A 19,583-nucleotide genomic window follows, 5' to 3' on the forward strand; every position below is an offset into this window, starting at 1 on the left:
TCAGACATAGTTTTGTACCCGTCTTAAGCCAAACAAGATTTATTATGTGGGCAATTAAAGTGGACTAAACCACTTGGTTCCTGAAAAATAAAAGAGGAGAGAAATGGCGAAACTATTTATATTTCAGAGAGTCCCTGGACATGACCATTCTTTTGGGCTATATTTTTATCATGGACTTTGTCCCCCATATTGATGAGACCTCAAGTCTATTTACGTATCTTTTTCCCTGCTTAAGCTGCTTAAACCTGAGAAATCATCTACTCAAAACCACTGACTTTTTACAAATTGGGAAACAGAGGCCCCAGCAAAGACATTCCGACCTGAATGCACCCTGCTGCTAGCGAGGAGGACTAGACCCAAGGTATTTGACATCCCAGCTTGGTGATGGGCTCACCCCCATTTCCCACCAGATCTAACCATTCAAGGTTCCAGGATTCTGCATTTTTCTGGCCTAATACCAAACACAACCACAAGGATGCCCCTGATCACACAGGAATTCACCCTCCTACACAGAGTATACGAGGTACTTTGTGACTTTGGTTACCTAAATCACAAGCCACATGCCATTGGCATCCTCATCATCACCTTGTTTTATGTCCTCTTCAGGCTGAGCACGGTTTCGAGCACTTAGAGGTGGTGGGTTGGTTACTGGATCACAGACTCTAATCTTATTAGGGAGAGACCCAGGCATGGGTATGGGGAGCAGCTTAAAGACAAACAGCTCAGAAACGCAACTGAACAAACGAGGTTGTGGTTACCATTCATCTGTTGTGAATGAAACAGATCGATTTATTTGTGACGCTGAGCCAATGCCTGACTAGACTGTGTCCCGGCACCGGGGAAGAGATGAATTTCTTGAAGCTTTAGACCCTCCCTCCTCTATGTTACCAAAGCCCCTCGCAGGTCCCTCTCACACTGTTGTAAATGTCTGCCTCCATGTCTGTCTCCCCTTCCAGACTGCATGTGGGGCAGGAACCAAATCTCATTCCTCTCCATAAGCGTCTGGCACAGGGACAGTACTCAACAGATGTTTGCTGAGTGAATGAACGACTGGATGGGGGATCAAACGCATGCACTTCCTGACAGGGCCTGTCCCTCTCAGACGTGGCTTCCCCAGCCTTCTCTTCACTACCCCCTCTGTCCTGCACAATGCCCCCGCTCCCACAGGAACGAGCCAGACCCCTCGGCAGTTGCCATTTATCTTTGCAAAAATGTTTTTGATAGAAAGAATGCAATTCTGGTAATCACAGCCCTGTAAAGTATTTTCTTAAGTCAGGAGAGGAATTTGAGTCAGAAAAATAGGAAATTTCCAGATACCTGGGGAGAAGATCGCAGCCGACTCCAATCTCTCTGGTCTCCACCTCAGGTTTGGCCTGGGTTTCTGTTAAATAGTCCAACCTGCTTTGTAGTTCATTATTCTAGGGAGGAGGAAAAAAAGTACTTTTAGTCAAGCAAATAGGTTCCCCCACAAACATGCGTGATAATATGTGTTATCCAATTTTCCCCTATGACATGGATATCTGTCATAATGTATTTAGTGAGCATCTCTGACATAGTAGGAATTAAAGAAATAGATTGTTTGCCTCCTTACAGATAGTTTTCTGTGCATGTACATACATATGTATCCAATTTTACATCAGTGAAAACAAACAAAATACCCTGTTCTGTGCTAAATTTGAGGTTTTTTCACTCAGCAATTTGTTGTGAATATCTTGCCATGTTTATTAGTTTTCTTTTTATGTCAACAAGCTATTTTAATGGGTTCATAGCGTTCCATTGTGTGGATGTACATTATTTATTTAACTAGTCTCTTATTGATGGCATTTAGATATTTATCACTTCTTGCAATTATAAATAAGGTACAGCTCATGTTTTAATACTCCCTTATTAAACTATAAAATGAGTAAGTCTATTAATTTAATTTAGTGGGAAATACCTCTATAACTTAATAATTAGTATTTCATAGGTTTGGAAAATTCAGAATCTCAAACATATAAAGTAGAACAAGCTCCTTGGGATTAAAATTAGCATTCTAAATAGTTTTTTTTTCAGGCCAGAGCCAAACATTACATAGGTTGATGATTAGATGCTTAGGAATTGGAAATTTGCCCCATGGGGGAAATGAAGGACAAAGGAGCAAGAAGGTTGAGGTTATTGGAATGGAAACAGAAGAAGGAATGGTGCCTGACACCTAAAGGGCAAACATACACAAAATCCAGAAAGAGGTTAACAGTGGTTATCTCTGGGTATTGTTTTTTGAAGTTCTTCTATATTTTTCTGTAATGCTAAATTTTCTCTTTTTGTATATTACTAGTTTATTTTTTTTCATCGTGAGAAGTGTACACTTTAATTCCCATCACCTATTTCACCCATCCCTCAACCCACGTCCCCACTGGTAATGATCAGTTTGTTCTCTAGAGTTAAGAGTTTGTCTCTTTTTTTTCCTTTGTTCACTTGTGTTGTTTCTTAAATTCCACATGAGTGAAAGCATATGGCATTTGTCTTTCTCTGACTTATTTCGCTTAGCATTATACTCTCTAGCTCCATCCATGTCGTTGCAAATGGTAAGATTTCATTCTTTTTTATGGCTGAATAATATTCCATTGTATAAATATATAACACCTCTTCTTTATCCATTCATCTATCAATGGGCACTTGGACTGCCTCCCTATTTTGGCTATTGTAAATAATGCTACTATAAACATAGGGGTGCATGTATCCCTTTAGTTAGAAGTTTAAAAATTAGTATTTTTGTATTCTTTGGGTAAACACCCAGTAGTGCGATTACTAGATTACCCTAGTAGTGCTAGTTCTATTTTTAATTTTTTGAGGACCCTCCATACTGTTTTCTACTGTGGCTGCACCAGTTTGCATTTCCAGCAACAGTGCAAGAGGGTTCCTTTTTCTTCACATCCTCACCAACACTTGTAAGACTAAATTTTCATGAGGCAATACCATATCTATCTTCTTAGCTATATTCTCAGAGCATAGCATGTCAGAGATGCAAGATAAATATTTATTGAATAAATAAATGTATAAATACTTTTATAAGGTGCATGTAATTTGCATGATTAGAAAAAAATTAAAGCGTTTGTCTTTTCAGTTGGACCTGAAGCTAAATCACTCCTCTAAGACACTAGATTAACACATGAAAGTTGAAAGGTTCTTTGAAAAAGAAGCTAATCTGTTTCAAAAGAAAGAGTGTGGGGTGCAGCTCGGTAGCTCCTGCTCTGAATAGGTGATACTAAGGAGCAGAGCAGCAGCTGTCGTGTTCAAACTCATGTTCTGTAAAGGTCTGTGGATCCCTTCAGAAAAACTGGGAAATGGTGGATAGGGAGAGAATGCGTTCCAGATTCCCCAGCAGCTGACGAGCCATGGCAGCTGGATGGGCTCCAAATCTATCACCTAACGCTCAGGGGCGCCTGGGTGGCTCAGTCAGTTAAGCGACTGCCTTCAGCTTGGAGTCCTGGGATCGAGTCCCGCATCGGGCTCCCTGCTTGGCAGGGAGCCTGCTTCTCCCTCTGACCCTCCCCCCTCTTGTGCTCTCTCTCTCTCAAATAAATTAAAAAAAAAAAAAAAAAGAAATATCACCTAACGCTCAGGATGGGAGAATGTTGCTGGCTTACTACCTGAGGTACAACATTTGCACACACAAGTGCACACACGTACACATAGCTTTCCCAGCAGTAGTTGGATTCTCGCATTCTTTAGGAAAGACACGGACAGAAGAGGCTTGCGCATTAACAAGCTCCAGAAACCCCACTGCCTTGTCTCTTCTCAGTGTAGAGTTTAATAATGAGGATTTCACACAATTCTGAGCTAACTACCTCTAGTTAGGGGGCATGAAAGACAGACAAGGTTAGTAAATATGCCCTACTGGTACAACGAATACAGTGAATGGTGAACAAGGAGCCACAAATCCTTTGTTCTATTTCAGAGGAACTCTGTGTGTGCACAGCAGATACCCACTAAAAGCTGAAATGAAAAACCTGTACTCTTAAATTTCAATGCAAAAAAAAAAATTTCAAAAACTATGCATCAGGTAGTGTGTAAAGTTAGGTGAGGGGAGCTAGGTAGCAGTTAAAGATTGGGGCATGATTTGCAACCCCTGAGTTTGGTCTTGTGGGGGTACAGACAACCAAGCAGAAAATAACAAAGTCCTAAATCCCATGCCAGAGAGACCCATAGAATGGTAAGGGAGAACTCAGAGGGGACGTGGAACTCAAGACAGGGAAAATGAGTGAACTCCATGAAGGTTTGCTGGAGTTATGCAAGGGAAAGAGAGGAAGAGAAAGGGAGGAGTATTCCAGGATTGTGGAACATACCAGATTGAGAACAAGCACCTTGCTGCAGTATACAGGTAGCAAGAGTTACAAAGGGCTACATCTGCCTTTACAAGGACTTTATACCCAACCCAATAAGCCCAGAGTCAACACTAGATTTTTATTTCAGTCACTGGGCTTCCAGGTGGAAACTGTCTTGGAAGGAAATAAAAATCTGGGCAAAAGGAAATATGACTCCTTGATTAGTCAAGGAGGCCACTGCAATTTCCTAGTTCAAGGCTTGAGAGCCACATTTATAGCATTGAGGAGTGGGGCACATAACCAATGGATCCTCCTACAAAGAATAGCTATAAACTCTGGACAGGAAAAAAAAACCATCTATTACGGTCTTTGGATACTGAACAAGGACAGGCAAGCTGTAGGGGCTGTGACATGCTTAGAATGGGTTCTCTGTGACTCAGTTGTTTGTTTTTCTTTGCAGCTTTGCCCAAAAACAGTATAGTCGTCGTGGCAGCAGCACAGATACTTTAGAAATTCAACAGAAAGATCATCTTTCTGGTAGATACAAAATAGTAGGAGTCCAGCATAACCAGGACTGCCAAGAGTAAAGGGGAAGCCAAAGAGGGAGTTAGAGAAGGCGGAAATTTTAAACTCTGTATATAGACTCAAGTCTCTGGCAGGAACCCCCCCCCGCCCCCCCGAACCATGCATGTGTTGGGCTAAATGAAAGAAGTTTGCAGCCAAGGCTTCAAGAACTGAACTGAGATCTGAGCCATCACCCACAACAGCACGGCAGGGTGGAGGTGTGTCTAACCAAATTCATTAGCTAAAACAAAAACCTCAGTGCTGTTCAGAACAATAAAGCAATCCAAAGTCTCCACAACAGAACCTTTACAATGTCCCGATTATAATCCAAAATTACTAAATTTGTGAAGAGTCAGGAAAATGTGACCTATTTCCAAGGAGAAAGAGAATCAACAGATGCCAATCCTGAGATGACTTGGATGTTGGAATTTTCAGACAAGGACTTTCAAGCAGCTATTATATAACTGTGCTCAATGAGGTAAAAGAAAATATGCTACTAACTGATGTAGTAAAAAAAAAAAAAATCCACAAAGAAAGAAAATATAAAAAAAGAACCAAATGGAAATTTTAGAACAGAAAAATACATTGCCTGAAATTTTAAAAAATCACTAGACTGAAGAAGAGAATGGAGATGACAAAGGAAGGAGTCAGTAAACTTGAAGACCTCTTAACGGAAATCATTCAATCAGGGGCGCCTGGATAGTACAGTCAGTTAAGTATCTAGCTCTTGGTTTCGGCTCAGATCATAATCTTAGGGTCATGAGATGGAGCCCCATATTTGACTCCATGCTCAGCGCAGAGTCTGCTTAAGACTCTCTCTCCCTCTGCCCCTCCCCTGCCACACTCTAAAATAAATCTTTTTAAAAAATCATTTGATCAGAATAAAATGAAGAAAGCAAAGATTGGAAATAATAAATGGAGCTTCCTGGAACTACGGGACAATTTCTAATGCCTAACATAGGGATACTGGAATCATAGAAGGAAAGGATAAAGAAACTAGAGCAGGAAAAATAGTCAAAGAAATAATGGCTAAACATTTCCCAAATTTCGTGAAAGACATAAATTTGCAAACCCCAAGAATCTCAGCAAACCCCAAACAGAATAAATTCAAAGAGAAATCTACCTTGGCACATCCTAGTCAAACTACTAAAAAACAAAGAAAAAAATCTTGAAAGCAATCTTGTTACATATATAGAGGGAAATAATTTGAATTACCACAGATGTCTCATCAAGAACCATAGAAGTCAGAAGACAGCACTAAGAGAAAGAAACTCATCCCTGAATGCTCTATGACTCAATAATGAAGGTGAAAGAAAGAGCTCACTTTCAGATCAAGAAAAACTAAGTGAATTTGTCCCCATGTTGCTACACTACACAAAATGCTACATAAAAGGTCTTCAGGCTGAAAAGAGATGGTATCAGAGAGAAACTGAGATTTTCAGGAATGAATGAAGAACATCAGAAATAGATACTGTATGAGTAAATATGAAAGACTGCATTTTCTCTTAATTTCTCTAAAGTACATATGACTAAAGCAAAAATTATAATGTATTGTGGGTTTATAATGCATGCAAATATGATACCTATAATAACTATGACAGCAGGGGGAGGGGTAAATGGACCTACATCATTGCAAGATTTCTACATTTTACACAAAGTAGTACAATATTACCTTTAAGTGGACTAGGAACAGTTAATAATGCATGTTGTGATACCCAGAGCAATGGCTAATATATTAGAGAAAAGAGACACAGCAAAATGCCAATAGATATATTAAAATGGGATTCTAAAAAATAATCCAAAAGAATACAAGAAAGGGGGAACAAACAAATAAGCAAAACAAACCAGAGGGAGTAAACAGAAAACAAATAATAAAATGACAGACCTAAATCCAGTCATATCAATTATTAAATGTCAATGGACTATACACTCCAATAAAAGAGACTATCAGAATATATTTTAAAAAACAAGACTTAACTATGTATGGTCTATAAGAGATGCACATTAAATACAGAGAGGGTGGGGGGGCTCCTGGGTGGCTTAGTTGGTTAAGCGACTGCCTTCGGCTCAGGTCATGATCCTGGAGTCTCGGGATCGAGTCCCACATCGGGCTCCCTGCTCAACGGGGGGTCTGCTTCTCCCTCTGACCCTCCTCCCTCTCGTGCTCTGTCGCAAATAAATAAAATCTTTAAAAAAAAATTTAAAAAAAGAAAAGAGAGTGGGAAAAGATACACAATACAAACAGTAAACTTAAGAGGGCAGGAACAGCTATATTAATGCCAGATAAGAGAGACTTCAAGACGGAATATGAACAAGGCAGTGACCAACATTTCATAATAATGAAAAGGTCAATTCATCACCAGGACATAACAATCAAAAATGTATATGTATCTAATAACGGAGCTTCAAAATATATGAAGTAAAAAAAACAAAGAAATAGATGGTCTAAAACCATAATAATGGATTTTAACACCCCTCTGTCAGCAATTGATACAAGTACACAAAAATCAGGAAGAACATAAATCAGATAAACAATACTACCAACCACCTAAATCTAACATATTTATAGAACACAAAAACAGCAGCATGCCTCTTTTTTTACACTAAGAGAAACCATGTGCTGAGCCATAAAACAAGTCTTGATAAATTTAAAAGAATTAAAACCATACAAAATATGTTCTCTGACCATAACAATTAAATTAGAAATCAAAAACAGTATGATACCTAAGAAAACCTCAAATATTTGGAGGTTAAACAATACACTTCTGAATAATCCATAAGTCAAAGAAGAATCTGAAAGGAAATTAGAAAATATTTCAAATTGGATGATGAAAATACAACCTATCATAGCTTGAGGGGTGCTGCTGAAACAGTGTTCAGGGGCATTTATAGCTGCTGATAGTAACAAAGAACAGAGCTCTAAAATCAATGGCCTAATGTCCACCTCAAGGAGCTAGAAAAAGAAGAGCAAAGTAATACCAAAATAATTAGAAGGAAGGGAATAATGAATATCAGAGCAAAACTCAATACAATAGAAAACAGACAACAGAGAATATCAACAAAGCCAAAAACTATTCTAATTTTTTAAAACATCAACAAAATTGATAATCTCCCAGCTAGCCTGATCAAAGAAAGGGGGGTACAAATAAAAGGGATCAAAGAGAAGCTAAAAGGAAACAACTGGATATCTATGTGGAAAAAAATATATTCCTTACTTCACACTGTTTGACAAAAACTAGCTCCAAGTGGATTACAGATCTCAATTAAAAAGCAAAAACTATAAAATGTTTAGGGAAAACCCTAGGAGAAAATCTCTATGATTTTTTGTAGTAGGCAAAGATTTCTTAGCACACAAAAAGCATAAACCATAAAAGAAAAAGTTGATAAACTGAACTTTATCAAAAATAAAAACCAAAAACCATGTCTTCAAGAAAATAAAAAGACGGGCACCTGGCTGGTTCAGTTAGCATGTGCCTCTTGATCTTGGGGTCATGAGTTCGAGCCCCACGTTGGGGGTAGAGTTTACTTAATTTAAAAAAAAAAAAAAAAGTCATGAAATGGGAGAAGATATTCACAATACATGTATCTGACAACTGATACCCAGAATATAAAAACAACTCTTACAACTCGATAATAAGAAAACGAAAAACAAAAGAGTACAAAAGAGCCCATACTCTAGGATTTCATTTACCAGAGAATGCAAACAAGTCCATAGTGACAAAAAGTGATAAAGTGACCCCTCCCACTGGAAAAACAAAAACAAAAACATCACTGGCTGCCTGGAGTGGAACAGAGAAAGGGAAACAGGGAGTCTCTGGGAAGTGGTGGAACTGTTCTGTATCTAGATTGTGGTGGTGGTTTCACAGGTACATACAACCGTCAAAAGTCACTGAACTAGACACTGGTTTTTTTTAGCTATAATCGACAGATCACATTATAGTAGTTTCAGGTGTACAAAATGATGATTTGCTATTTATATATACTGTGAAATGACCACCATAATACGTCTAGTTCCCATCTATCACTATACACTTTACACGGATGAGGTTTATGTAATTGAATACACAAGGCTGACAAGAAAAAAAAAAGGTGAGAGCCTGAATATGGGCAGTAGGAGACAAGTTAGAAGAGGGACAGATTAAGAAATAGTTAAAACCGAAAAGTGCCAGGACTCAGTCCAGGAAGACAGAGACTCTGCACTCCGTCCCACAGACTGTACCTAAAGCGAACCCACAAAGAGCAGCCTCACTACTGCCTGGCTTTGTGCTCCCTACAAGGTTGTTTGCTTCTGGGACTGAGCCTCCAGTTCCACGGTTCTCCTGCTTTCAAACATCGCCCCCTTGTGTTCAGATGTGAAATGCAGCTCAGGAGGCTGCATGCCTTCCAGGAACCAAGGACCTGATACTGCACCTCTTGGCATTTTTTGGAAATTACATCACAAATGTACGGCAGCCACCTCCTCCCCCAACTCTCTCGGGCGCAGGGGAGGGAGCGGCTGGAGCTGTAGCACATGCACTAAACAAGAATGTACATCCAATAAAATGCGGACATGGAGCCCCGGTGCCTGGAGCTGCCGCCCCGCTAGTACCCTGGAAAATTAATAATCGTCCCAGGAATGCGCAATGGACACGCTGAGAGGTTTACGTACCATACAACACACATTACGTGCAGGATGAACAAAACCGGGACATGAGACTCCTTTCCTCTGACCTTTGAATTTTGCTGTAAGTTCAGAATTGTCAGCAGAGAAAAAAGGAATGAAATCAGTTCAGAGTTTCAGAAAGCTGATCTACTTTACGGAGGTATATACTTATGATTTTATTTCAGTAACAGTTTCTATATCGGAAATAGGGAATGGGATATTCCTTCAGGAGGCAGGCAAATATAAATTGTTGGGAGAAAAAGAAAAAAAATGAGCATATTTTTGTATCAGGAAGATTTTGCATTGCTTGATGAAAATGCAGTCTGATGGGGCCAGGCTTGAGCAAACTTCTAGGGATCTGGTGGGGCTAGGGGCTCAAAATCTGATGAGTAAGCATCAGTAAGTACCAATGATGGATTCAGAGACCAAAATGTTCCACATTTTCTATTTTAAAAAGGAAGGTGGGGAGGAGAAGGAAGAGGAAGAAATGTGTATCAGTGACAATGAAAGGAGACCCTGGGGCCCAGACAATTGGAAAAACAGTAAACACATATGGCATTTACAGTGAGCCATGTACTTTTCGAATCACTTAATATTAACTAATCCTCGTAACAACTCTATGGGGGAAGACACCATTTTAGAGAAGACTCCCTTTAACAGATGAGCAAACAGAGGCCCAGAGCAGTTAAGTAACTTGCTCAAGATCCCAAAACTAGTACGTGGCAGAGTTGAGAATTCAGGCAGCCTATCTCCAGAGTCCGCAATTAGGCCCTTAATAAAAGGTAGCTACTTTATTAATAAGATGGAATATAAGAGGTTACCAGATCTGTCTATCAAAACTTCGCAAGGATATTTGAAATACCACTTTTGGCATCATTCTGGTTTAAAGCAGGCGATGGAAAGCTGTGGTATAAAAAGGACTGGTGTTAGAACAGGCCAAGAGCATAGAAATTCTAAGTGGCCAACAGAACCCTGCATTGTAAAGTGATATAATTAAATTTGGAAAATGTCAGTGTGACTTCATAATCTCAGAAAGACACATATTGCCCCCAATTCTGTCATGATTAAAATCGGCCTAACAGTAGACACAGTGCTTTAGCCATGACCAGTTCCCATGTCCAGGTAGTTTTCAACATAGTTCACCACTAAAATGAACCAGGCCTCCTTGGAGACAAGCCAATACCACATCTTGAAACCGGACAAAAACGAGGATGGCAAGAATGAACCCAGAAGCATCAGGAACCCTGCGATAGAGGCAAAGAAGCTGATGGAAGAGAACTCTCCCCAGCTGAGTCGTGACAATTTGGGCATCAAAAAAAGGAGGAGGAGAAGGAAACTATTATTACGGAAACAAGGTGGTCTGAGAAATACCTTATGTTCAACAGTGTCTCTCAAAGGGAAAGTTAATAGAGAGTGTACACAAAGATAGTTTTAAGAGAAAAAAGGGTGACCATAATAAGCTATGTCACAATTTATATTGATTTTTAAAACTAGAAAGCATTAAAAAAAACAAACTAGAAAGCATTAATATATAAGGTGATGTAGTTTCTTTTATAGAGTATTAATTATATGTTTGTTTATAAAATTTGTGTCGAGTAAGAAAGAATTACAAAATGAATGAAAAGTCAGGCCATCCCAGGACGTTAGGGCCCACGGAAGGACTGCTTGGCATTGGTAATCCTACGAGAACCAGGTGGGAGGAGGGGCAGAGACCCACTGCCATTAGCAGGTACATACACTTAACAAGGAACCAACAGTCCGCAGTGTGTTTGTACCGTAATAAACTAGGCAAGCAGCCTGAAGAGGAAAACCAAGTACTCAAACTCAACCTCTCATCTCCTAGGAGATGAAATCTATCTACCTGGCCCAATAAAGTAGGGTAAAATGTTAATAAGGAATACATAGTTCTTAATAGTTCTGAAAACTAGGTCAGTGCATCACGATGATAAGGGGTCCTGACTTTGAATCGCCTTGAAGCCTGAGTGTACCCCCGTCCCCCCGAGGATCAGCAGCCTCTGACCTTAGCTACTCAGAAAAGTTACTCTGTCTCCTTTGGATCTGAAAGATCCCTGCCCCTGTCTGGAAAGTGTTACAATGATGTTAACTCTAAGAACACACTGAAATTAGTAAAACAGCCCTGGGAAGATATAAAAAATAAGAACAGAAACAACAAAGAAATAAACACTAACCCGCATCCCCCAGGAGCAGGCCTCAACCAATGGCCGGAGGGAGTCAGTGGACCAAGGCCCAGCTCTCCGACCTTTAGGTAAGGACAACTCAAGAGGCCAGTGCGCAGCGTCTCCTGGAGACCGCCCGGTGGGAGTGAGCTGCGGCTGCCACGATGGCAGCCTCCTCGGCAAGGCACCATCCTCTCCCTGACTCATCCCCCCACCTTCCTCTACTGGGGCTTCCTGGGATCGTCCACCAAACCTACCATGTGGACTAATAGCCACATCTCAGGGTCTGGGCAAGAGGGGCTTAAGAACTCGAGCATTAAAGCCCCCGCGTGTGTGATGCTGTTCTCTACGCACAGGATCCCCTTGTGCTTTCATAATCTACTAGCAGGAGAGCTGGCTTGAGGGGCACAGGGTGTGGGGGGGCGCTGGTGGGCACTGCCTCTCCTGTCAGCATCTTCTTCCCCTCTCTGGACCCACGGGCTCCCACCAGGACACTCGCTTCAGATCTCACTGGGGAAGAAGGTGTGATTCCTCCCACTGGGAGCTGTGATTTGGGAGGAAGTTCTTAGAAACGTCCCATCGTAAGGCTGGAGCTGCACATAGGGACTGCGGAGAGGAAGGCAGGAGGGGGACAGGGCAAGTGCCCATTTACTCGGCTGTCCCCACACGGAGACTCTTGAGCTTGAATCTACCCCCAGGTCCCTGTGGGCCATGACTTTTATAGGCAGCTCCCCAAACACAGAGTACATGAAAACACAGTTCGTCCTTCCCACAAACACAGTGGTTAAGAGCCCAGGCTTTGAATTCAGGCTTACCCATTTCTACTGTCACCTTGGGCAGGCTCCTTCATGCCCCTGAACCTCAGTCTGCCCATCTATAAAATGGGAGAAAGACAATCTAATTCCTAGGGCATTAACTTAAGAGGTTAAGAAACATGCCAGGCACGTTCTCTGCACTCGCACTGCCCGGTCACACACATGTAGGTGAGCTACCATCCTCGTTCTGTAATTCTAAGAAAGCTCCCAGCATCACCCAGCTAATAAGAGGCAGATCTAGGGTTCAAACTTGGGCAAGTCTGATTCCGCTCTTAGCCTCCACATTACACAAAGCATGTGGAAAGCAGTTAACAGCGCCCAGCGACACCAGGTGCTTCACCAATGTCATCTCTGTCCTGTCTCCGTCCTTCATCATTGTCTCCTGGGCTGTCTCCCTCGGGGGAAGAACTATGTTGAGGGCCACAGACAAGGAGAGATTCATGAGGCTCAAAAGGAAGAGGCTCAATGCCAAGCTCTTAATAAAGAGCCTTCAGAGTGAATAGATATTGGCTTCTCCTTCCATTAATACCTAAGCTCTTAAGGTTCTTCCAACTCCATAATTTCCTTTTCTGGAACCTACACCAAATCTTCAAAATGACTTTCAAAAAAGCCAGAAAGTCAGGAAGACTAAATATCTTCAAAGTTTCAGGTGAAATTAAGTCACCTCTAAACCTGTTGACTCAGTGTCAGAGCAGTGGATTCGGAACCCATCTCTCAGCTTTGGCTCCAGCGTTAACCAAGCTGGGTGATCGTGAGCAAAACCACCTGCCTTCTCCGGGCCTCCTCTTATTTTTTTTTTCTGGGCCTCCTTTTGAAACATTTGTCAATATAAAGTAATGATCCTTGTCTTGCCTTTCTTAAAGTTGCTGAGAGAACCATGTGAGGAATGTCCATGAAAATACCTCACAAGTTATAAAGCCCTACATACATGTGGGAAATTATCAGTGTTATTTAACAGCTTATCAGACTTGCTAGGAAAATTCTTGAACAAGAAAAATGAGAGCCAAAAAGCAGAGGTGGGCAGCAGTCTGGGATAAGGAGAGTCAGTTGGTAAAGAAAAACTAGCTGTCAGAATCTCATTTTCAGTGTTGGCAGTTAACCTTCAATCAATTTTATAAGGCCAGGAAATAGCCATATTTTTAATTAAGTGTCTGTGGTAGGCTCAGCAACATAAAATTTAATGATAGAGAAGACACCAGCTTAAAGAAACACAGCTTCTTACCTCTCCTTCTAAGAACGAGATCTTTTCTAAAAGCTGCAATATTAAGAGCTGTTTCTGCTGCACCTTTTTCTTTAATGATTCAATCTAGAAAGAAACAAATTAAAAATTGTTAATAAAAACAATAAAGAATTGTAGAAGTACAAGTTAATCAACCGGAAGAGACGCCTTTGGTTTTCATCTAAATAGAACCCTCACTTTGGTTCTCTGTGTCTCATGGAACAGTGTTTAACACGAGTTGCTCCCCGGAATAGAGGGTTCTGCAGCCACATGATTTTGGAGTCACATCTCATTAGGTTTGTTTGACACACTGATTTTGCTGTGTAACCCTTATTAACATCCCATATATGTGCCAGAGAGCATGCTTTGGGAGATGCAGATGCAACTCTACATAAAATAATTATTCAGCTTAAATTTGTGAGGCAGCCCACATTTCAAACATTCAGCGCTGTTATTCCTGCTAGTAGATTCATATTTGTTCAAGCAGGTGTCAAAAGTTTTGGTCTGGGAAAAGGGTCACTGTCACTAAAAGTGCAAGTGGAATTAAGAGGATCCAGGACTCATGTGGCCTGGGATAAAGAGACTTGAGCTGGGTGTTCACCTTTGTTTTTACAACATGGTCTATCTTCAGCTACTCTAACTCTGCTTTTCATTCATCTCATGTTCCACAGACCAACCATAGATGCCCTAAAAGCAGGAACCAGGGTGCTCTATTCCAGGCTATGTTGTAGACGATAGACAATCGTGGGAACAGTATGCGGGTTCAGTCAATAACTGGTGATTTTGAAGAACACGCTAATTTTCCAACAATCTCGTATATTCAATTTGTGCATTTGCAAAATCTTTTTGAAAAATCCTTCTCAGTGCAAAATGACACATAATCCCCCTTTAGAAGTGAATCTGGAAGGAGCTAGGATAAGAAAAAAGTACAACTGCATTGCCCTTTGACCCAGCAATCCCATTCCTAGAAATAGATCCCCAAAGACACATTGGCTAAAATATAAAATGACTTGGGCGCCTGGGTGGCTCAGATGGTTAAACATCTGCCTTCGGCTCGGGTCATGATCCCAGGGTCCTGGGATCGAGTCCCGCATCGGGCTCCTGGCTTGGCGGGGAGCCTGCTTCTCCCTCTGACCCTCTCCCCTCTCATGCTGTTTCTCTCCTGCTCACTCTCTAATAAATAAATAAATAAGATTTAAAAATAAATAAATAAATAAATAAATAAATAAAATATAAAATGACTTGGACGAAGGATTTTTGGTTTTTAGAAGACACAAAGGAAACAGAACTCCATCAATCAATAAGTGGCTAGTTAAATAAACCACGGTTCATCATGACAATGGACAGCTATGAAGATCTTTAGAACAGATACGGTATATTGTAAGGAATATACAGTATGAAAGCTTTAGCGTAAAACAGATGAGGCCATCTGAATGCATATATATTTGCAAAAAGAAATTCTGCAAAGATCAAAGAAACCTTAATTATTAAGAAATACTTGCCAACAGGGAAAGAAGGAAATTAGAGGAGGCAGAAGAAAAGATTTTTTGATAATACCTTCTTACCTACATTTAATTTTGAAAGCACATTTTAGAGATTAAGAGAATAAAACTAAACCAAAAAGAAAAAAAAGCGAATCTGAAAACTTGAAAACAAATCGAAATAAAGGAACTTAACTGTATATCCAGTTGGTGAAAATAACTCAAGTGTTGTTTGAACAAGCTAATTTGATTCTGTTTTTAGTGGATTGTATTCTAAAAATAAACAGAACTGCAAAGAAATCTCGTATTCACTAGGAAAACTGTTGGTAATAATATTGGTATTGTTGTTTTGAAACTATTTGAGATTTTGCAGTATAATAATGTTTGGAACCAAGGTTTTAGTGTAAGAGAAAGAAATACAATGTGAAATCAAAGAAATAAAGTTTTGTTAAATTTGAAATGAAAATATCGGTATGAACTCATAATTAATATTTTATTTTCATTTGTTAAGTATGCTTTTCCTAACTCTGTCCACTGAGGAAACTTAGATATAATAACAACAATAAGCACATAACATATCCAGATTGTGGCATCTAAATACCAACCCTCACCAACAAAACACAGGTCATCTTGGAGGAACAACTCATTTCAAGGTGTAAAAATATGCTAGGGGAACCCAAGACACCTTGTGATGCCTGAAAACAAATACTTGAAGGGTCTCCCTTGGGCCAAGGATTGGAACAATGTTAGCATCAAAAAGAATAATGAATGTAATTGAGTCAAACACATGGAATAAATATGTTTTTAAAACCTTGAGTATGTTATGATTCTTCAAAAACTGAAACCAACAGCAACACCATTGGGAGTGACTAGGGAACCAATTCCTTAGAAACTTGGCAACTTAGAGGCAGAATAAAGCATGTAGCCTGCCTTTCTTGTACAAACTGCATTTTGAGATTACTAAGAAGTCCTAGTTAATGAGGGAAAGAGTTTTATTTTTCAGAAGAATGCCAGTGAAGGGGGAAAGAATGATGGATTTAGAAAATCACCATTGTGCAATCCCTAGGAAATAACTGGCTCATTATATTAGAAGAATTAACAGATGAACGAGTCAGGGGCACAGCTAAGGAGGAACTTTACAACTGTGTTTTGGGGTGACCCCATCTGAATCCGTGATTGGCCTCAGCATCACCCAAGGCAATCAGACATGACGCACCGCCGAAGACAGAGTAAATCGCACAGCCCCAGGAAGTATCCTTGCTTCCACCCGCAATAAAGGTAAAACTGAATCTCACCAAGCTGCTAGAGCTAATAAACAAAAAGTCAAATCCCGAATGTGGGAACGTTTATAGGACAACTGACTCAGTTCCTGCAATGTCACTGGGTGCAGAAACCTCGGCAGGGGAGGAGGGTACACAGGGAGAAGCATGTTCTAGATTAAAAGACTCTAGAAACATAACCACCAAACAAATGGCGTCTCTGTATACTGACAAAGCTTCAGTAAAAAAGCCATTTTAAAGACATTTCAGAAAATTTTAGGACCGATGGGTATTACATGATACCAAGGAATTATCATTAATTTTGTTCAGTGTTACAATGGCATTATGAGTATATAAGAAAAAGTCCATATGTTTTTGAGATGGATAGTGAAGTGTATAGGAAACATAAGCAGGATGTCTGGGACTTGCCTTAAAATTACAAAACTACACGAGGGGGAAAAAGAGGAAAAAAAGGGGCAAATAGAGCCAAGTTCTGCTGTTTGTTGAATCTGGTCATGAGTCTAAGGGGCTTCATCGATTAGTGTCTCTGTCCTGAGTGCATCTGACATTTTCGTGATAAAATATTTTAAATTCCGCCCAGTGCCAAAAAATATAATCCTCCCACATAAAAAGCCATACAAAACAATATAATAAGAAACATTTAAGAAAAACTGTCCAATGTTGATAATAATTAAAGAAATTATAATTAAAAACAGTAACAAGTTACCCTTTAATAACAATTAACTGTACCCAAAACTACCGGCTGCAGAAATCAGTGTTGAAAGAGCTGGGAGAGGCAGCCTCTCTCGTGTGTTGCAGGTGCCATTGTAAATTAGAATGACCCTTTGGGCAATTTAGTAATAAATATTAAGAGCCATAAAGCTGTTCATACCCTTTGACCCACTAATCCCACTCCTGGGAATTTATCCTAAGCATATAATTCAGACATAGGAAAAAAAGCTATATATACAAAGATGTTCTTGCTCCTATTATTTATAATAGAAACTGGAAATAACCTTAATGTCTAGCAGTAAAGCACTGGGTAGTACATTATGGAATAGCAATTTGATGGAATATATGACACAGATACTACAAACAAATATACTGCAAAATGTAAAAATGTTTGCAAAAAGCCTCAGGGATAAAAATAAAAAACAAAGCTTACAATGATCAAAGGTAAAAGCTGGAAGTTAGATAAACGAAATTGTACTGAGAGTAGGATTATGGGCAAAAGGAAAGTTTCTTTTTCTTTAAATTTCCTTCGATATTTGTAGGAATAGTTTTCAAAAATCATCCTTACAGTGTTCCTCTTTCATTCCTTCCTACAGTATTAAGATTTTTTTAAAAAACTGACTTGAATTCTTTAAATGAGAGGCAAGATGGGTACTGAAATTAGCTACAGGGTTCCAGGGAGGTCTATGTAAATTTCATCAACTAACATAAAAAGGGACTTCGAATACACTTGCTTCACTCTCTCTGAAGTAATCGGAATGGTTGGTGAGTCCAGGGAAGCAAGAGATGTGGTAGAAGGACACCCTAATGAAGAGTTCACAGGAAGATACGGCGGATTTTCATTTAAAAAAGGAGTAGATACAAGGCAGAGATGTCACCTGGAGGATGCAGAGAGAGAGGGGAAATCTGGGAGTTCTAAGAGGACAGAGGGCTGATGCTGGAGCAAACAGGCCCCATCTTCTGGGGTGACAGAATGGCTCTGGGAAGGATTTGGGGGTGCTGAAGCTTCTGCCGACAAGTCTCACCTTTCAGCAACTGAAGCTTCTGCCGACAAGTCTCACCTTTCAGCAACTGAAGCTTCAAGAAGCGCTCGTGCTCTTGCACTAAGTGAATGCTGTGCCCGCGCATTTGCTTTCATCCTTGAGCGTTCCTTACGGAAGCATCTTCAACAGGGGTTGACTTGTTCAGATTAGAGAAAAAAGGACACCAAGGATGGCAGGCAGTGCATGCCTTGGCCCTCCTGCCCTACAAGGGGTGCCAACTTGGAATCCCAACTCAGGGGACTGCCCCTGGAGCACAACCCACCTGTCCTCCTATGAGACACCCATCATGAGGCACAATCTCTAAATCCCACATTTGAGTGGTAAGTGGTGTTATTTCTGACTGCCAACTTCAAAGTGCCTTCAAATATTGTCTCCTATAGAGCCTAGCACAGGATAAACACTCAAAATCTAGCTACTACTATGTTATTACTGGTATTCCTGCCCCCCACCAGACTGTGAGCTTCTTGAGAGTAAAGACCTTGGTCATCTTTCTACTCTAACGAATGAATGAATTATGACTCCATCCATCCATCTCTCAACAATCTATCCCTTAGACTCCAGGGGCAAAATTGTCTAGAACAGACTCTTGGAGGGCCTGATGAACCAGCGTGGAGGTAGTCCCAAAAGCACCTCCAAAATCAGGGGCCACTCCAAAATCCAGGGTATGATGCAGCTGGCATGCAACCTTTGCTCTTTTCCATACATTAAAGTTTGTAAATTTGACCTTGAAGAGCTTTGTGTCTTCATGAAGATGCATTTAGGTCTAGCTGTCACCAGGTGGTGGTAAATGACCCAAGCGCCCAGGCTCAAATCAGGGCATTAAGAAATGAGAAATTAGAAACGCTTATTTTCCAGACCTCATCCATTTTACTTAACAGGAACATAATCTTGTCACAACAGTTAAATTTCAACATCAAATAGTGGACCCCCTTACAGAACAAAGGAAGAAACCCGTCTTGGTAAAATCTGGAACCTCTTAACTAATATTAATAGAATTTTTTTCTTAGTTTTGTCTCGATAAGCATGTTTCTTTGTAATTCAACTGAATATGTGAATTGTAGCCTAATGCTCATGCAGGATGCTAGATCTCTTAAGGCTACAGCCAGTTTGGTATTTACAGTGGTATGGGGTGGGGGCGTGGAGGTGTATCCTGAAGTTAATGGCTTTTCTTCATATTAACCACCATGGAGTTAGCTCCCTAGGTGATTTGAGCTAAGCAGTCCCTCTCAGGCCACGGCCACACAATGGACTCACTTAAGGGGAGCTTTTACAAAATACTGACTTCTAGGCCTACCCCCCAGAGATCCTGAATATATCACTCTCCTCCTTAAAAACCCTCCCAAGCTT

General features: G+C 40.4%; 1 protein-coding gene and 1 long non-coding RNA gene across 5 annotated transcripts in view; one reads left to right on the plus strand and one right to left on the minus strand.

Moving 5' to 3' along the window:
- LOC123861166 (uncharacterized) overlaps positions 1-16,018 on the plus strand; it is a 38,593-nt gene extending 22,575 nt beyond the window's left edge. For both annotated transcript variants that reach the window (XR_010405012.1, XR_006794979.3), the window contains exon 3: positions 236-16,018. This is a non-coding gene — a long non-coding RNA (uncharacterized LOC123861166). The remainder of the gene's footprint in view (positions 1-235) is intronic.
- The window catches only part of MYZAP (myocardial zonula adherens protein), an 87,470-nt gene that overhangs the window by 7,115 nt on the left and 60,772 nt on the right, over positions 1-19,583 (minus strand). For all 3 annotated transcript variants that reach the window (XM_064570416.1, XM_045899987.3, XM_045899986.3), the window contains 2 exons: positions 13,725-13,808; positions 1,318-1,418 (listed from right to left, as the gene is read on the minus strand). In XM_064570416.1, coding sequence (XP_064426486.1) covers positions 1,318-1,418; positions 13,725-13,808 — 185 coding nt within the window. The remainder of the gene's footprint in view (positions 1-1,317; positions 1,419-13,724; positions 13,809-19,583) is intronic.

This window comes from Mirounga angustirostris, unplaced genomic scaffold (assembly GCF_029215605.1).
Source record: "Mirounga angustirostris isolate CCGP_5_RB_7025 unplaced genomic scaffold, mMirAng1.0.hap1 SCAF_9, whole genome shotgun sequence".
In the NCBI taxonomy this organism is placed as follows: domain Eukaryota; kingdom Metazoa; phylum Chordata; class Mammalia; order Carnivora; family Phocidae; genus Mirounga; species Mirounga angustirostris.